The 16,304-nt window shown below is 55.9% G+C and overlaps 1 protein-coding gene across 4 annotated transcripts in view; it reads right to left on the reverse strand.

The window, feature by feature from the left end:
* CORO7 (coronin 7) overlaps window positions 1-16,304 on the reverse strand; it is a 53,069-nt gene that overhangs the window by 32,306 nt on the left and 4,459 nt on the right. For 3 of the 4 annotated variants that reach the window (XM_005224484.5, XM_059881335.1, NM_001075903.1), the window contains 4 exon segments: window positions 13,713-13,783; window positions 13,147-13,330; window positions 9,840-9,916; window positions 1,677-1,727 (listed from right to left, as the gene is read on the reverse strand). In XM_005224484.5, coding sequence (XP_005224541.1) covers window positions 1,677-1,727; window positions 9,840-9,916; window positions 13,147-13,330; window positions 13,713-13,783 — 383 coding nt within the window. 4 annotated transcript variants of the gene reach the window in all.

Raw genomic sequence — 16,304 nt, forward strand, 5'->3', positions numbered from 1 at the left:
AGGGGAGGAAAGCGCTCAGCTGGGGGACGGGCCAGGGGCGCTGCCTGGCTGGGGCTGGGATGGAGGTGCCCTGCGCCAGGGCCTGCACAGACCCTGGCGAGGAGAGGGTGACTGGAGAAAGCTGAGCGGACAGTGTCCTGTCTCTCTCCTCGAGCCGAGCCGGGTCCTTCTCTTCGGGCAAACACTGGAGGTGTGCCGCAGAAAGCTGCAGGGAGGCTAGCTGCTCGGGCTGCCCTGAGGCTCGAACGGCTGGCCCACTGGTCACAGGGCGATGAGGCCAAAGGACCAGGGGCCGGCCTTGTGGGTGGAAGCACGGCCAGGGTGGGGCCAAAGCCACTTCTGCTGGGCCTAGCTCACCTGCCAGGACGGGGCCTCCTTTAGGTGGCTGTCCAGTTGGAGGTGGAGCTGACCGCCCTGTCCTAGGCAAAGAGCTGCAGCTGGCTGTGTGAAGTGGTATGTGTGCGTGTGTGCCTTGGGGAACTGTGTGTGTGTGTGTGTGTGTGTGTGTGTGTGTGCGTACTGGGTCGGGGGCATGTACCCCCTGGCTACTGCTGCTTGGGTTTAGACTGGTGAATGTGTGTGTGTGTGTCTGTGTGTTGTGTGTGTGTGTTTCAGGGAATACAGCCCCCTGGCTACTGCTGCTTGGAGTTAGACTGGTGGTTCAGTCTTGACCTCGGGCGGGGAACAGGCCCTAGATACGGATCTGAGGCATCTGTGCTGGGCCTGGGGCCTCGCTGGGGAGCTCTTCCCACCAGCTGGTGCCAGGACCCTGAACTGCACTGCACCTTCCTTGGGAAAGATAGCACCTCAGCTTCTAGAAAAACTTTGAAAAATGTAAACCCATCCACCTCACTGCTGCCTTATAACCCCAACGGCTCCCCCAATACAGGTGACAGGCCTCTCGCTCGGGCTCCTGGGCCAGCCTGTCCTGCCCCAGGCTGTCCGCAGCATCACCCCAGCCTCTGCCCCGAGCCAGCTCCCCAGGGAAGCGTCAAAGCACTCCCACAAGAGAAGCCCCCAGCAACTGCCCTGTGTTATTCACTGCAGAACATTCCGTGCTTGGCAGCGGGCTGCCCTCGAATGACTGAACAAGTCCCCAGTGGCTCGGTGCCTGCAGCATGAACCCGCAGCCCGGCCTCCCTCTTGGAACTTGAGGGGCCACACGCACCTGTGCACAGCCAGACACAGACCAAACATGCTCAGGGCCCACAGCCTATGGGTTGGGCAGGCCCCCCAGCACTGGCTGGGACACTGGACCAAACACATTCAGGGCCCGGGACCTGGAGGGGTGCAGAGAGCAGGGGCTGGGTCTCTTTGCTCCTCTGTGGCTAACCTCCGCTGACAGTACCAGGAAAGCTGGGTGGGGATGAGGGTCTCAAAGAAGAGGAACTTGGCCTCTCAAATTAGCTTCCTGAAGCCACAGGATGGCTCCACGGAAGGCCTGTGGGCAGCCTGGCTGCGCCCCACCCTGTGGTCAAAGCTGGACCTTCCCTTCCCAAGGTCCAACACGCTTCCCAGAAACAGCCTGAGCAGCAGGAACCACCACCCAGGTGACCCTCATGTGCCCGCCGGGCCAGGGCCAGGGCATGGGCATGGCAGAACCTGTGTGCCAGAGGCCGGCTGCCCTGCCCACACTGCTGCAGCCTCAACCCAGCCCTGCTGCCCACACGACTCACCTGGGCGGCCTCGGGCTTTGCTCTGGGGTCGAAGATACGCAGCTGCTTGTCCTGGAAAAGCCGAGAAGAGAAAACAGCACAGTTAGGGCAGGGAGGGTCTCTGGGGGCCGGTAGGCCAGCCTCCCCCAACCCCAGGCTCTGATGGTCCTCCCGTAGTACACAGGGTGAGGCATTACCCAGCAGACAACCCCTCTCCAGCCCGGGTTCCTCCTCCTCACAGCAAGGGGCAGGCCCCCTTGCCAGACAGAGAACCCAGTGACAAGGGTTCACATTTCCCGAGCACCTCCTATGCATACGACCTCACCCCCGAGCACCTCCTATGCATACGACCTCACCCCCGAGCACCTCCTATGCATACGACCTCACCCCCGAGCACCTCCTATGCATACGACCTCACCCCCGAGCACCTCCTATGCATACGACCTCACCCCCGAGCACCTCCTATGCATACGACCTCACCCCCGAGCACCTCCTATGCATACGACCTCACCCCCGAGCACCTCCTATGCATACGACCTCACCCCCGAGCACCTCCTATGCATATGACCTCACCCCATTTTCTAACCACCTTGCGAAGCTGTGCTATTCCACGACCCTGTCACAGACAGAGAAACCAAAGCCCAGAACCCAACTCGAGGTTCCCAGCTGCCACCCGTGTCTGGGACTGTCCAGGCTAGAGGGGCTCATGGGACAACATCACTTCTACACTGAACCTGGCGTCTAACCAGGACGGCAAGCTTACACATCTGTCCACTCAGCATGCAGTTACTGGTTCAGAATACCCAAGGGTGGGGATGGGAACAGATAGAAAAAGAAAAAAAAAAAAAAAACAAAATAAAATGCCCATGCTTTAAACAGCTTTATTTCTGTGGAACAATCTCTCTGCGTGTGTGTGTGTGTGAACGTGTACACAAACACACATGCATAAAGAACTGGGGGAGGGGGACAGAATCTATATCCACTGACTGTTTACAGGCTTGGCCGTGATGAATTGTTAAATGCAAAAGGGAAGATGCCCAGTAATTCGTGGTGGTGTCATTCTACTGTGGTTAAAAATAAACAAAACCTCCATTTGCCTGACCACATTCCTGTATGTTTTGCAAGAGTGCTGAGTAAGGAGAAAGGTCTTGACAGGCACGGGACGTGTGTTAACACTGGGAACCAGGGCTGAGGCAGGTGAGGGGCGGTCAGCTTTTCCTTTTTACATCTTAGCATGGCTCCCCTTTGTTTCAATCAGCATAGTTCATATTTTCTTACTTCAAACAACAATCAACCAGCAATGAACAATTGGAATTCGAAATGAAAAACAATACTGCTTGTATCAGCACCCCCCCAAAAAAAACCCAGAAATATTTAGCTACACATCTAACAAAATATGTATAAGATGTACACAAGGAACACTATCAAACTCTGATGAAAGAAATCACAGAATTAAACAGAGAGCTAATCCGTGTTCACAGTCAGGAACACTCAGTATTGTCAAGATATCAGTTCTTCCCAACTTGACACACAGATTCAATACGATCCCAATGAAAATCCTGACAAGTTACTTTGTGAATATCAACCCACTGATTCTGAACTTTATGTGGACAGGGAAGAGACTCAGAATGTCGACACAGCAGAAAAGGAGGAGAACGATGGTGGAGGATGGCTGCTCTGGAGTATATCCTAGAGCTCTGGGAGTCAGGACAGTGTGGGTCCACACAAGACAGACAAACAGACCAACGGAACAGAACATAGCACAGAGAGAGACCCCCTTAGCCACAGCCAGCTGGTCTTCAACACAGGAGCAAAAAGACAGTCTTTGCAACAAATGGCACTGGAACTGGGTGTCCACAGACACGGGTGTGGGACTGGGTGTCAATCTAGGCACGGACTTTACGTCTTTCACAGACATCAACTAAGACTGGGTCACAGACTTAAACGTTAACACGCCAACCTTTATTAGAAAACCTCTAGAAAACAGCATATGAGAAAACCTCGGTGACCTTGCGTTTGACAATATAAAGAACTCATACAACAACAAAAAAACCCCAAATAATCCAATTAAAAATGGGCACAGGACTTCAATAGACATTTCTCCAAAGATACACAAATGGCCAACAAGCATGTGAAAAGATGTTGAACGATTAATCCCCAGAGAAACAGAAATTAAAATCATGGTTAAGATTTTGCATCTCACATCAACGGAATGGCTGCTGTCAAAAAACCCCAGAATAGGACTTCCCTTGTGGTCGGGAGTTTAAGACTCTACCCTTCCGATACAGGGAGCATGGGTTTGACTCCTAGTTGGGCCAGTTCCACATGCCATTGGGTGTGACCAAAAATAAATGAATTAATTAAAAAAAAAAAAAACAGAATATAACAAGTGTTGGTGAGGATGTGGAAAGTTGGAACCCTTATGCGCTGTTTGTGGGAATATAAAACGGTACAGATGATACGGAAAACAGTCAAGCAGTTCCTCAAAAAATTAAAAATAGAATTACCATATGATCCAGCAATTCCACTTCTGTGTATAAACCCAAAAGAACTGGGAACAAGGTCACAAAGAAATACTTGCACACCCATGTTCATAGCAGCATTATTCACAAAATCCAAGATCCAGAGGCAATCCAAGGGTCCACTGACTGATGAATGGATAAACAAAACGCATTCAGTGAAACATTATTCAGAATGAAAAAGGAAATTACGTCACATGCTATAATACAGAGGAAGCTTAAGGACATTACGGGCTTCCCTGGTGGCTCAGAGTAAAGAATCTATCTGCAATGCAGGAGACCTGGGTTCAATCCCTGGGTCAGGAAGATCCCCTGGAGAAGGAAATGGCAACCCACTCCAGTATTCTTACAGTCCATGGGGTCACAAAGAGTCAGACACGACAGCGACTAACACTACTGAGGGACATTATGCTAAATAAAGTCAGTCAGTTACAGGAAGACAAACAGTGTATGATTCTACTTATATGAGGTGTTTAAAGTAGTCAAATTCCTAGGTGTGGAAAGTAAAATGATTACAAGGGCCTGGAAAAGGGGGCAAAGAGAAGTTGTTCAATGGGTGCAGAGTTCCAACTTCAGAACAATGTAAAATACTTAATATGATAACTGTACACTTAGAATGGTTACAGTAGTAAACTTTATATGTTTTTACGCCAAAATTTATAAAATAGCTATCAGTCCACAAAAAGGTAGGGAAGACCCATACATAAATGCGTATTACTAAGTAAATGAAAGAATTCAATCTGGAAAGGCTACACATTCCATGATTCCACCTATGTGACACTCAACATCCAAGATCAGTGGTTGCTGGGGGTCTGGGAAGAGGCAGGCAGGCCTGAACGGGTTAAGCACGGGCCACTTTCTTAGAGGAGCAGAACTATCCTGTGTGATGCTGTGATGAGGGACACATGATGTCGTGCACTTGTGGGAACCCACAGGAAGTACGTGGAGTGAACCCTAATGTAAACTGTGGGCTTTAGTTACTGTAGCAACACTGGTTTAACTGTAACAACAGTACCTCACTGATGCAAGATGGAGCGGGGATGGAAGGGGATATACGACTCCCGGCCCTGACTGCCTGGTCCCTCCCGGGTGCCTGGGATGCAGACAGTGCTGGTGTCTGCCACTCAGAGGTGGTCACAGGTAACTCTAGGGAGGAACCAGACCTGACTTGAGCCCAAAGGACAAGTGGAGCTTGGGCTGGAAAGGGAAAGGCATTCAAGGAAGAGGACAGAGCATGATCGAACATGAGGAGACGGGAGTCTGCTGGCACATGATGTGTAGGGAAGACAAAGTCATGTGGGGAGGGCATGGCATAAATGAGGGGGACTGGGCAAGCACACAGATGGACAAGGCAGGGGTCCAGCCTGGAAAGTCCTTGAAAGCCACGTCTTCCTGACACCCGGCAGGGTCCCAGGGTTCTTGGGTCTCGCCCAGCACGGCCTTGCGGCTGTAGTTTACTGAGCCCTTGCTATGTGCCAGGTGGGCACCAGGCACAGTCCAGGGATTAACCCTGAGGCACTGTCCACTCCACAATCTCAGGTTCGGGACGAGTTTGCTTAGAGACAGAGATCAGACAGATGGGGCCAGTGAGGGACACAGGACAGAGGCAGAAAGAACAGTGAGAGACAGAGAGAATAGGGAAAAACAGAGACACAGAGAGAGACAGCAATAGACTCAGAAAAGACAGCGGGGGCCAGGAAAGAACCACCGGAGGTTGAGGACAGAGACAGCAGCAGGAGCCAGACGGAGGGCGGGTCAAGCAGTGGCAGGGACTGGATCTCGAGGTGACAGGCAAGAGAGAAGGCCTCCTGGCAGCAAAGGGCACTCCCCCCACCGTGGCAACCAAAGGGCCAGGGTTAGGACTCCAGCTCCACCACTCACGTGCTCCATGACCTGGGAAAAGCCAGGGTGGGCTGGGTGTGACAGCAGCAATTCTCAGAGGTCAGAGGCACCTGGGGAGCTGGGCCATGGAGTTTAGAATCCCAGTGTCAGGTCCAGACCAGGGTTCAGACAGGGCACTGGGGGCTGGCGCAGCGCTGATGGGGGCTGCAGGGCTGGGCAGCGGGGTCAGCACAGCACTGGGCTCACGGGCTCAGCCCACCCTGCCGAGGGGGCCTAGCTGGACACGTCCACCATCTGTGGGGGCAGTGTGCCCCCTAGTGGCCACTTTTTCTTTCCCACAGTGGCAGCAGCTGGGAGGAGAGCAGGAAGGGGCTTGCGGGGTCCAGCCCGCAGAGCTGGACTGAGCAACCACAGGCAGAGCAACTGAGGGGGCGGGGGGGCCTCCACCGGGCACCACCCCAGCGATGCCCTTGGGCAATCTCTGCTTCTTGTCCCTGCGCCTTTGGGCTCCGGGTGCAGAGGGCCAGAGTTCCACCAGACTCGGAGCTGGATGGCCCCACCAATCCTCCCCATGAAGACACCAAGTAGGCAAGGATCTGAGTCACCGCCTTGGGACCCGATGGGGAAGTGGGGCTCTATGACTAGATGGATCTTCTCTCTCCACTTGCCCCAGTTCGCACCCAATTTTGATGCTAAATGGAGCTCAGACCGCTGGGGAGAAGGGGCTGGACAACACCCCCCTACCTCCACCCTGGCAAAGCAGGAGGCCAGTCTGGAGCTTGGGAGCCCCTGGGGGTGGTACCTCGGGGGTAGCCTGGCCGCAGGCTGGGTAGTGAGAGCCTTCAGCCCTGGATGCTGAGGGCCCACAGCGGTCACCCCTCCCGCATCGCCACCCACAGCCACACACACGGTCAGCGTGGGGACAGTGTGAGCCCCTTGTCTCAATAGGGACAGTTCCCATGCAGCCCCAAGCCCTCCATACACAAGCCCCAGACCGGAGGCTCTCATTCCGCCTGGGGTTCTCTAGGTTCTCCTGGGCTCTGGCAGTCCCTCCCAAGGGAGTCACTCCTCACTGTCCTGCCCTCTCGCAGGCCGCCGTGCTCCTCGCCATCATCCCACCCCCACAGCGCCATCTGATCAGGTCACCCCGTATGCTAGGCCCCCAGCCAGGGTGCCTAATGCCTTTCAAAACACATCCTCACTTGCCCTCAGCCCACCCTCCCCTCCCCGTGGCCGCACGCCTTCACTGGCGGCCTCTGAACACGGCAGGACCCCCGGGAGACACACCTGCCTCCCGATTAATCCCTCTGCAGCCTCATTTGTGACCCCTCTGGGGGCTCCAACCACACTGCGGTCCGGTTCACACCAGGCCCAGCTGGGCCATGAGCTCCGGGGAGGGCTGGCACCTCTGGCTGCTCCACAGGAAATGACCCATGTCCAGCCCCTGGACACCTGCTCCCCAGACATCCTGCCTGGGGCTGGGGTGGGGGCCTGGAGCCGAGGGGACGTGGGGCAGAGGCCACAGGCTGGACTGGCCACGAGGCTGCAGCTGTCACGTCACACATGTACTGTCCACGGCTGCCGCGTTATTACCAGGCGGCACTGAGGGAGACAGTCTGGCCTGCAGAACCTGGAGTCTCTACCACCAGGCTCTTCACAGAAAAAGTCTGCCCCTGCTCCAAGCTAAGGAAGTCACAGAACACAGGGAAACAACCCTTTATAGAGATACATCCAAATGTTATAGTCTGTAACACGGTGGGGCCAAGTAGAAGCGATCCACACTTCTGAGAGCAGGCGCTCCACTAAGCAAACTGAATCTATGCGATAAAATGTTTCCTGTGACATGCCTTAAATTTTTGATAAGCTGAAAGAAAAAATGATTATTATGCTGGACAAAAAAAAGTACAGGGTAGAGTAATGTGGATACTATGTACAGAGGGACTTTGCTGGTGGTCCGGTGGCTAAGACTGCACTCCCAAGGCAGGGGGCCTGGGTTCGATCCCTGGTCAGGGAACTAGATTCCACAGCCCCCAACTAAAAATCCCACATGCCACAACTAAGACCCAGCCCAGCCAAATAAATAAATAAATATTAAGGGGAAAAAAAAAAGAGAAAAGATGCTATGGAAAAACCCAGATATAACGTTTCGGTCAACCCAACACTATACTTGGGCTTCCCGGGTGGTGCTAGTGGTAAAGAACCTGCCTGCCAATGCAGGTTTGATCCCTGCCTGGGTCAGGAAGATCCCCTGGAGAAGGGAATGGCAACCCACTCCAGCATTGTTGCCTGCAGAATCCCATGGACAGAGGATCCTGGCGGCCTACGGTCCATGGGGTCATAAAGAGTCAGACACGACTGAAGTGACAGCAAAATACTGTACTTGGGTGATCCAAAGGAAACACTTGGTGACAATCCCCTTCCCTCCTTGTCTCCATGTCTCCTCCCTCCCTGTCTCTTTCGGTGTCTGTGAGGACTGTGTCTAGGTCAGTCCCTCTGCCTGGGACACCTGTCCCCTCCTCAGCTGGGTAGCCCCGACCTCTGTCCCTGGGAAGCCTGAGCCACACTTCCCATAAGAGCCTGTGTAGGCTCCTTCCTTCACGGGCGGCTTCAGGCAGAAGACACCCCACAGGCTCCTGCAAGACTCGAGTCCCGCGTACGCTGTCAGCTGCTTCCATGCAGACTCCGCCCCGGATGCGTCCTCCCCCAACCAGGGGCTCCCTGTCTCCTCGCGGGTTCTGTCCCTCCTCGCTCCCTCTCCCTCCTCTCACCCCTTCCCTCCCACTCGGGGCTCCAGTCCCTCTGCGGGTGCCACATGAACACAGGCCCCCACCTTCAGCTCAGACCGTTGCCCAAAGCCCAGTCCCTGGACTCAACGGACATCACTGGGACGTCCCAGGGGCCTCCAACCCCAGTCTTGGGGGCAGGCCCTCCTCCAGCCTGCAACCGGGGAGCCAGCCTCGTGACCCTCCCAGCCCTCACGGGTATTCTGTCTTGCCTGCATCGCCCCCCGCCCAGAAGGCTCCTCCTTCCCTCCCTCGAAGGTCGTTCCACCTCTGCTTTGGACACCCCTCCTTCCTTCCCCTGTCCACACTGTGGCCGGGGAGCCTCACGGTGCAGACCTGCTCCCCTCACACCCCACCCTGTCTGGCTTTAAACACTCCGCTGCTTTCCAGCTGCTTCTACAGTGACAAGCGTGACGGTGTGCTCACGGTTCTGCCCTCCGCCACAGCCTGCTCCCCCGGCCCCGCACCAGGAGCCCTCCCCTCCCAGCCCCCAGTCGGAGGCCAGGCCTCCCTGGCCTCTCCAACCACTCAAAGCACCTCTGATCCCTCTTTAAACAGCCTGGGTCACCGTCAGGGGTCACGACTGTCTTTTCATCTATGATCCCCGGACCTACATCGGCCGCCCCCACCAGCACAGGACCTGATGTCACAGAGGATCCTGAGGCCTGCTGACTGCCTGGGGGAGGGGGGCAGGCACAGTGCCCCGCTGTGGATGCTGCCTGACACAACCCTCCGCCACGGTCACAAAGTAGCCAGCAGCCAGGAGGCGCTGGCTGAGGGTGATGACGGGAGCCCCCAAGGGCCAGTGCAGGGCTTTCCTTAGTGGGTCGGGGGCTTCGAGAGACAAGTATGAGCCCGAGGAGTGAGGGTAGCAGAGAGGAACAGCCATCCTGGCTTGAGTTCTCTGCTGACCCCCAAGTACCGCGGAGCCTCACAGGTACTGCTGGGGTCCTAGGCTCTGCGACGTGACGGCCCTGGCAGAGCCGGGCATGCCTCAGGCCCTGGCAGGCACATTCTCGCGTCTCACCGCCCACCCTTACCTTGCATGTCGTGCCCAGCAGGGCTCCGTCCCGGCTCCAGGCGGCACCCTGCACCAGGTCCCCGTGGGTTGCCAGCTCTGCAGAGAAGCAGCCAAGGTCAGGAGGGGTCCAGGGTCCCCCCGACTCTGTCCCGGGCAGTGAAGGTCTCAGGGAAGCGGGTGCAGGTGGGCCTGGCTTGGGGGTATCTCTGGGGAAGGGGCAGCCGCTGGGAGGGTGCCTTCTGTGCAGGAGCCAGGGCAGCAGGGCCTCCAGGTTGAGGGTGAGGCTTCATTCAGCCCCACCCTTCTCAGGCCACATCCCCAGCCAGCTCCCTGATCCTGGGTCACCTCGCTCACTCCACCACCAACATGCCTCCCCATTCCCTTGCAGTGGGCCACACAGCCCATGGAAGTGTCACACACACCCCTGCCCTGGGCACCTGCTTGGGCCCTCCTCACTCTCTCCCCGAATAGCATGACAGTTTTAAAATGTGTCCACAAATTCTTTGACACCCCTCCAGTTACAGGCTGAATCGTGTCTCCCCCCAAAAGATGTGAAAGTCCCAATCCTCAGCACCGATGAATGCGACTTTATTTGGGAATAGGGTCTTCGCAGATGATCAAGTTAAGCTGATAATGCTAGGACGGACTCTGATCCAGTATGAATGGTGCCCTTGTGAAATCAGACCGAGAGACAAACATGCACAGAGAGAAGACGTGAACAGAGGAAGACGGCCATCCACAGGCCACGGAGCACAGGGACCATGGGAGCACCGGAAGCCACGGAGCACGGGAGCCGTGGGAGCACCGGAAGCTGTGAAGCTCAGGAGCCACGGGAGTACCAGAAGCCACAGAGCCCGGGAGCCACAGGGCACCAGAAGCCACAGAGCACGGGAGCCATGGGAGCACTGGAAGCTGAGAAGCTCAGGAGCTACAGGAGCGCCAGAAGCCACAGAGCCTGGGAGCCACGGGGCACCGGAAGCCATGGAGCCTGGGGCCATGGGAGCACCAGAAGCCATGGAGCCTGGGGCCATGGGAGCACCAGAAGCCATGGAGCACGGGAGCCATGGGAGCACTAGAAGCCGCGGAGCATGGGAGCCATGGGAGCACTGGGCAGGGAACCTGGTCCAGAGTCTCCTGTGCAGCCTCAGAAGGAATTAACCTTACCAACACTTTGATTCCAGACTCTGGTCTCCAGAGTTGCGAGATAATAAATGTTATGTTTAGGTTCCTCAATTTGTGGTATTCTATTATGGCAACCCTAGGAAACTAACACCTTCTCCTTTCAAAATGTGCAGCCCAGCGACTTCCATGGTGGTCCAGTGACTAAAACTGGGCACTCCTAATGCAGGGGGCCTGGGTTCGATCCCTGGTCAAGGAACTAGATCCCACATGCCACAACTAAGCCCTGGTGCAGCCAAACAAATGTAAAATATACATGAACAAAATGTGCAGCCCAAGTCCTTTCCTCTTGAGTGTGAGCAGGACTTGGTGACTGGCTTTTTGCAGAGGGCATGCATCTCCCAAAGCTGCAGCATAAACCGCACCGTGGCCTCCTCCTTGCTGCTTCTCTGGGACTGTCCCCTGGAGAAGCAGCTGCCATGTGGTGAGGGTGATCAAGCAGCCCACGGGGAGGCCGACAGGGGAGAACTGAGGCCTCCTACCCATAGCCTGCACCGCGAGAGTGAACCACCTAAAACACGGATCCTCCTGGCCCAGTCCAGCCTTCAGGTGACGGCAGCCCCAGCTGACAGTGGGACCCCTGACCTCATGAGAAACCCTGAGCCAGAGCCACCCAGCTAAGCTGCTCCCAAATCCCTGGCGCTGATAAATGTTTTCAGTTCTCTTAAGCCTCTGGGTTTGGGGGTAACTCTTTCTGCAGCCCAAGGTAACTACCATGCCAAGGTCTATCCCCAAGTTAATCCTAGCCCTGTCACCCGCTTGCACTGCGGCCTCAGTCACGTTATTTAACCATAGCTACTACACGGGAATGGCAACAGCCCCCTGTGTGAAGCCATCGGCACAGTGCTGGGCAGACGAGAAGGACCTGAGATGGAAGTTACAGCTGCGGTGACTCCCTGATGACACACCGCCTGGTGGCCTTCACCTCCACTGCAAGGTCGGGCTGGTCTCAACTGCACCAGGAGCATGCTGGGGGCGAGGAGCACCTTGAATTTCAGGTCCCTTGGGGCACAAGACAGCTCCATGGTGAACACTGAGTGACTTCTCAGGAACTGATGCTGTCAGAAGGCAGGTCCCTCAGACACCCCATTATGCTGTTGGCCCTTTGTCCCTGCCCCAGAGGAGGGGACACCACCACGGTGACCCTGCACAACCCTGGACAGTCTGCACAGCCCTGCAGGGCAAGTCTGTCCTTCAGTTCTCTGAGCTTCACGTCTTTCCCCTAAAAAGGGGATGAGCTTGTCCAGGAGGACTCCACAGAAAGGATTTGGTGACGCTGTCACAGAAAACGCCTAGGCTCCGTGGTGGGTCATGCTGATGGGTCAAAACCACTCAAACATTAAAGAATCTGACCCACAGCTGTCGCTACTTATTCGTGGTCTAAATGTTGGTGTGCCCCCAAATTCACAGGTTGAAACCTAACTCCCACTGGGATGGAATCTGGAAGCAGGGCCTCTGGGAGATGATGAGGTCACACTCATGAAAGGGCTCAGTGCTCTTATAAGAGAGACCCCCGAGAGCTCCCTCACTCCTGCCTCCGTGTGAAGAGACGGCCACCTGCGAACCAGGAACCAGGTCCTCTCCAGTGCCTGGATCTCAGACCTGCAGACTCCGAAACTGAGAAATCAATGTTGTTTACAACCCAGTTATAATCCCAGTCTGTGGGATTCTGTTGTAGCAGTCCAATGGACCAGGACACTACACTGGGGGAAATGAAGAAGCAGCTCTGTAGGGGGGAGGGGCAAGTAGTGGAGACAGCAAAATTCTTATCTCCTACAGGAGAAATTAGCAGTCGGCTTTCAAAACTGAAATGACACACAATTCAAGAAATAACAGTATAAGGAAGTTATTTAGACATATGAAAGAGAGAGCAGAAAAAACAGCCAAATGAGGTGAAAACAGACGTCTATGGAAAGTGGGGAGGGTCAGGGTGCTTGTTAACAAGTCTTGTAAATTATATATACGTACACAGGTGAACAAATACACAGATACATACACACACATATACACGTAGCTACATATACATATATATCACACACGTGTGAAACCCAACACATGTCTTGAAACTCACGTTACCAAAATTGCAAACAGACAGAAAATGCTGCCAGACGGGGCTGCCCGGGGAGGGGCCGTTGCGGTGGCCCTACCTGTGAGGGGCTGCTGCTTGGTGGCGTCCCAGACCTTCACGGCCCTGCCTGCCGCGCTCAGCAGGACGCCGTCGGCGGTGGGGTGGAACTGCAGCACCTCCACCTGGGCGTCCTCGGGGCCCAGCAGCAGCCCGGGCCCCGAGGGCAGTGCCTGGCCAGACAACGGCAGTCGCCACAGTTTCACCTGCAGAAAAGAGTGAGTCTCTAAGCCCAGGGCTGGCGTGGGGCAGGAGGGGGTCTCGCTGCCTCCATCCAGCCTTGTCCTGGGTGCCCCCACCCCAGGGTAAGGGAGGGGGAGGGCTCAGGGGCCGAGGGGAAGATGTGGGAGTGGGGGAGCCAGGTGCTCTGCTCTGTTCCCTTCAGGCCTCCCACTACCTGGGCCCTCCTGTCTGCAGGAGCCGAGCAGCAGGGCATGGGTCACGGCCCTGGCTCAGAGCAAGTTCCCGGAGGCACACAAAAGCTGATGTTGGGCGGGGGCGGGACTTAGCAGGAGGGGTTGGACTGGGAACCAGCAGGGCCCTGGGCCTCATAAGGCCTCAAACAGGTCTTCCAGCCGCTCTGCTCACCGTCCTGTCGGCTGAGGCCGTGGCCAGGAGGAAGTCATCGAAGGGGGAGAAGTCCAAGTCCGTGACCAGGTCTGTGGGAGAGAAACAGCTGACATGGCCAGACGAGGACGAATGTCCTGTTCCAATCCACTGTGCCCTCTCCCAAGGCCGAACCACAGCCCAGGGCCTCCGGGCTGACCCCTCTGCCCACACGATGGCAGGCTGGAAATCCTCAAGGGGAGTGCACTCTAGAGATGGTGGGCGAACGCCACAGTACCCACCTGCCAGACACAGGCCCAGAGCCCTGTTGCCCCCAGTGGCCAAGGGCCCAGCAGCAGGAGACTGGTAGGATGGGTAGGAAGCTCCCCACATCACCAGGCACCTGCATTCGCCCGAAATCCAGAGCCCAGTTCAGGTGAACGGACACAAGTGTCAGCCCCCAAGGGAATCACAAACAGGACAGACCACAGGCCACTCAGCGCTCATGGACCCTCCCCACCTCCACAGGGACATGCACTTCTCTGCGGATGCAGCCAGAGGAGGGCTGAGCATGGAGGGGGGCTTCCTGGAGGGGCACAGTGGGCCCGGGAGAACACTGAGGGTGGCACAGGTCAGGGCACCGGGCAGGAGGGGGCTGGGGTGGCACTGCCGACCTAGGAGCTCACTCGCCCCAAGCCCAGGTGCCAGCTTCTCTCTGAAGGGAACAAGACCGGGAACAGGAGGCCGAATGGCAGGGCACCTTAGGGACTGGCCCGGGTGGAGAGCAGCCAGCCGGGAGGCAGCGGTCAGCTCTGAGCAGGACCCTCCCAAGGCCTGTGTGTCCAGTTGCTCCTTCAGTTCTGGAAGCTTCCCAAGAGTCTCCCAATAAACCCCTCTGTGGCTTATGAAAGCTGGAGTTGGTCTCAGATCCTTGCAACTGAAAAAACCTGAACTGCTGAGCTCTAGGGGGATGAGGAGGGGGGATGGAGCACACGGAATGAGCCAGAGCCCAGAAGGGAAGTGAGACTGGGGGCTTCAGCGGGGTAGAGCTGGTTGAGATGTGAGCAGGACAGCCAGGCCCGAGTCACCAAGGCAAGGAGCACAGTGACCACCCTCCTGTCAGCCTCCCTGGCAGGGCCAAGCAGATACACTGTCGTCCCAGGCCAGTGGACCCTGGAGACAAGGAAGAGAAGGGGTGGACAGGGACAGGCACTTCTGGGGCAACCCCAATCTGGACTCCTAATCACAGAATCCCTGCCACCCAACCCTGTGGGCTCCTGACAGGACGGGGCAGGGCCCAGGCTGGGTGTAGACTCTGGCCTCCCCAAGGGAATGAGCAGCAGTCGATCTGGGCACCCAGCTGTGCTAGGCTGTAGGACCGTGGCCTGACCATGGTCCTACATCTCACCAAATCCTCACCATCTCACCAAATCCTCACAACGACCCTCAGGATGGCAGTGTGACCTCATCCCCAAGTGGAGGATGAAAACACGAGGACAGAGAGGTTAAGTAACTTGTCCAGAGCTGCACAGCTAAGAAGGGGCCAGGCTGAGGGTCAGGCAGTCAGCCCAGCTTCAGAACCTACAACCTCAACACAACAGCTTGCGGCCTTTCCCACATCAGAGCAGGCTGCTGGCCACTGCTTCCCAGCCCAGTCCTGCAGAAACGGTCTCCAGATACTGCCCAGCCTTCTGCTCCCCGGACCAAAGCGCCACCTGAGAGCTGAGAGGCAGAAGGTGTCCCAGAAGGCAGGGCACCCCAAAGTCAGAGAAACAGCCAAAACCCCCTACCCTCAACCAGCACCCAAAGGGGAGAGGAGTGCCTGTGCCCCGAGGGTAGATTCTGAGGAGCTGGAGTGAAGCGCCCCCAGGAGCAGTTTCCAGGCAAGGCTGCTCCCTTGGGCAGAGGTGCTGAAAAGCTGGAGCCACAGAGATGCTATGATCCACCAACAAAGCCCAGTCCGGCTTCCAGTAACAGGGCCCTCACCACCCTACATGCAGCTCCAACTTGGGGCTGCTTCCCTGTGAAGAAGAATCACAAAGCCAACAGCAGTGTACCTAAAATATCTGGGTTCTGGCTCTGGCTCTGCCAGCAGCAATGCCAAAATCGCTAAGTTCCTAATAATCCCTTTGAGCCTTGGTTTTCTTAGCTGAAAAATCGGTTATTTAAAAACCTACTTCTTGGGAATTCACTGGTGGTCCAGTGGTTAGGACCTGGTGTTTTCATTGCCATGGTTCCAGGTTCAATCCCTGGTCGGGGAACTAAGATTCTGCAAACTGTATGGCGCAGTCAGATAAAAAATAAAAATAGAAACCTACTTCAGAAAAGTATGAGAAAGCAGAACTCGTCTATGGGCCACATTAGATGGATCGCAAAGACATAATGCCGAATGAAACAGACCAGATTTGAAAGGCTACATATAACGTGAATCCATTTATGTGAAACATCCAGAGAAGGCCAGTCCACAGAGCAGAAATCAACCAACGTTTTCTGTGAAGGCCGGGACAGAAAACATTTCAGACTTCGAGGGACATACGGTACCCATCTCCTTAGCTCTGCAGTTGTTGGGAAAAGCAGCCACAGACCGTAAGTCAATGAAGAGGCGTGGCCGTGTTCCAATAAAACTATTTACAA

Source organism: Bos taurus, chromosome 25 (genome assembly GCF_002263795.3).
Source record: "Bos taurus isolate L1 Dominette 01449 registration number 42190680 breed Hereford chromosome 25, ARS-UCD2.0, whole genome shotgun sequence".
Taxonomy (NCBI): domain Eukaryota; kingdom Metazoa; phylum Chordata; class Mammalia; order Artiodactyla; family Bovidae; genus Bos; species Bos taurus.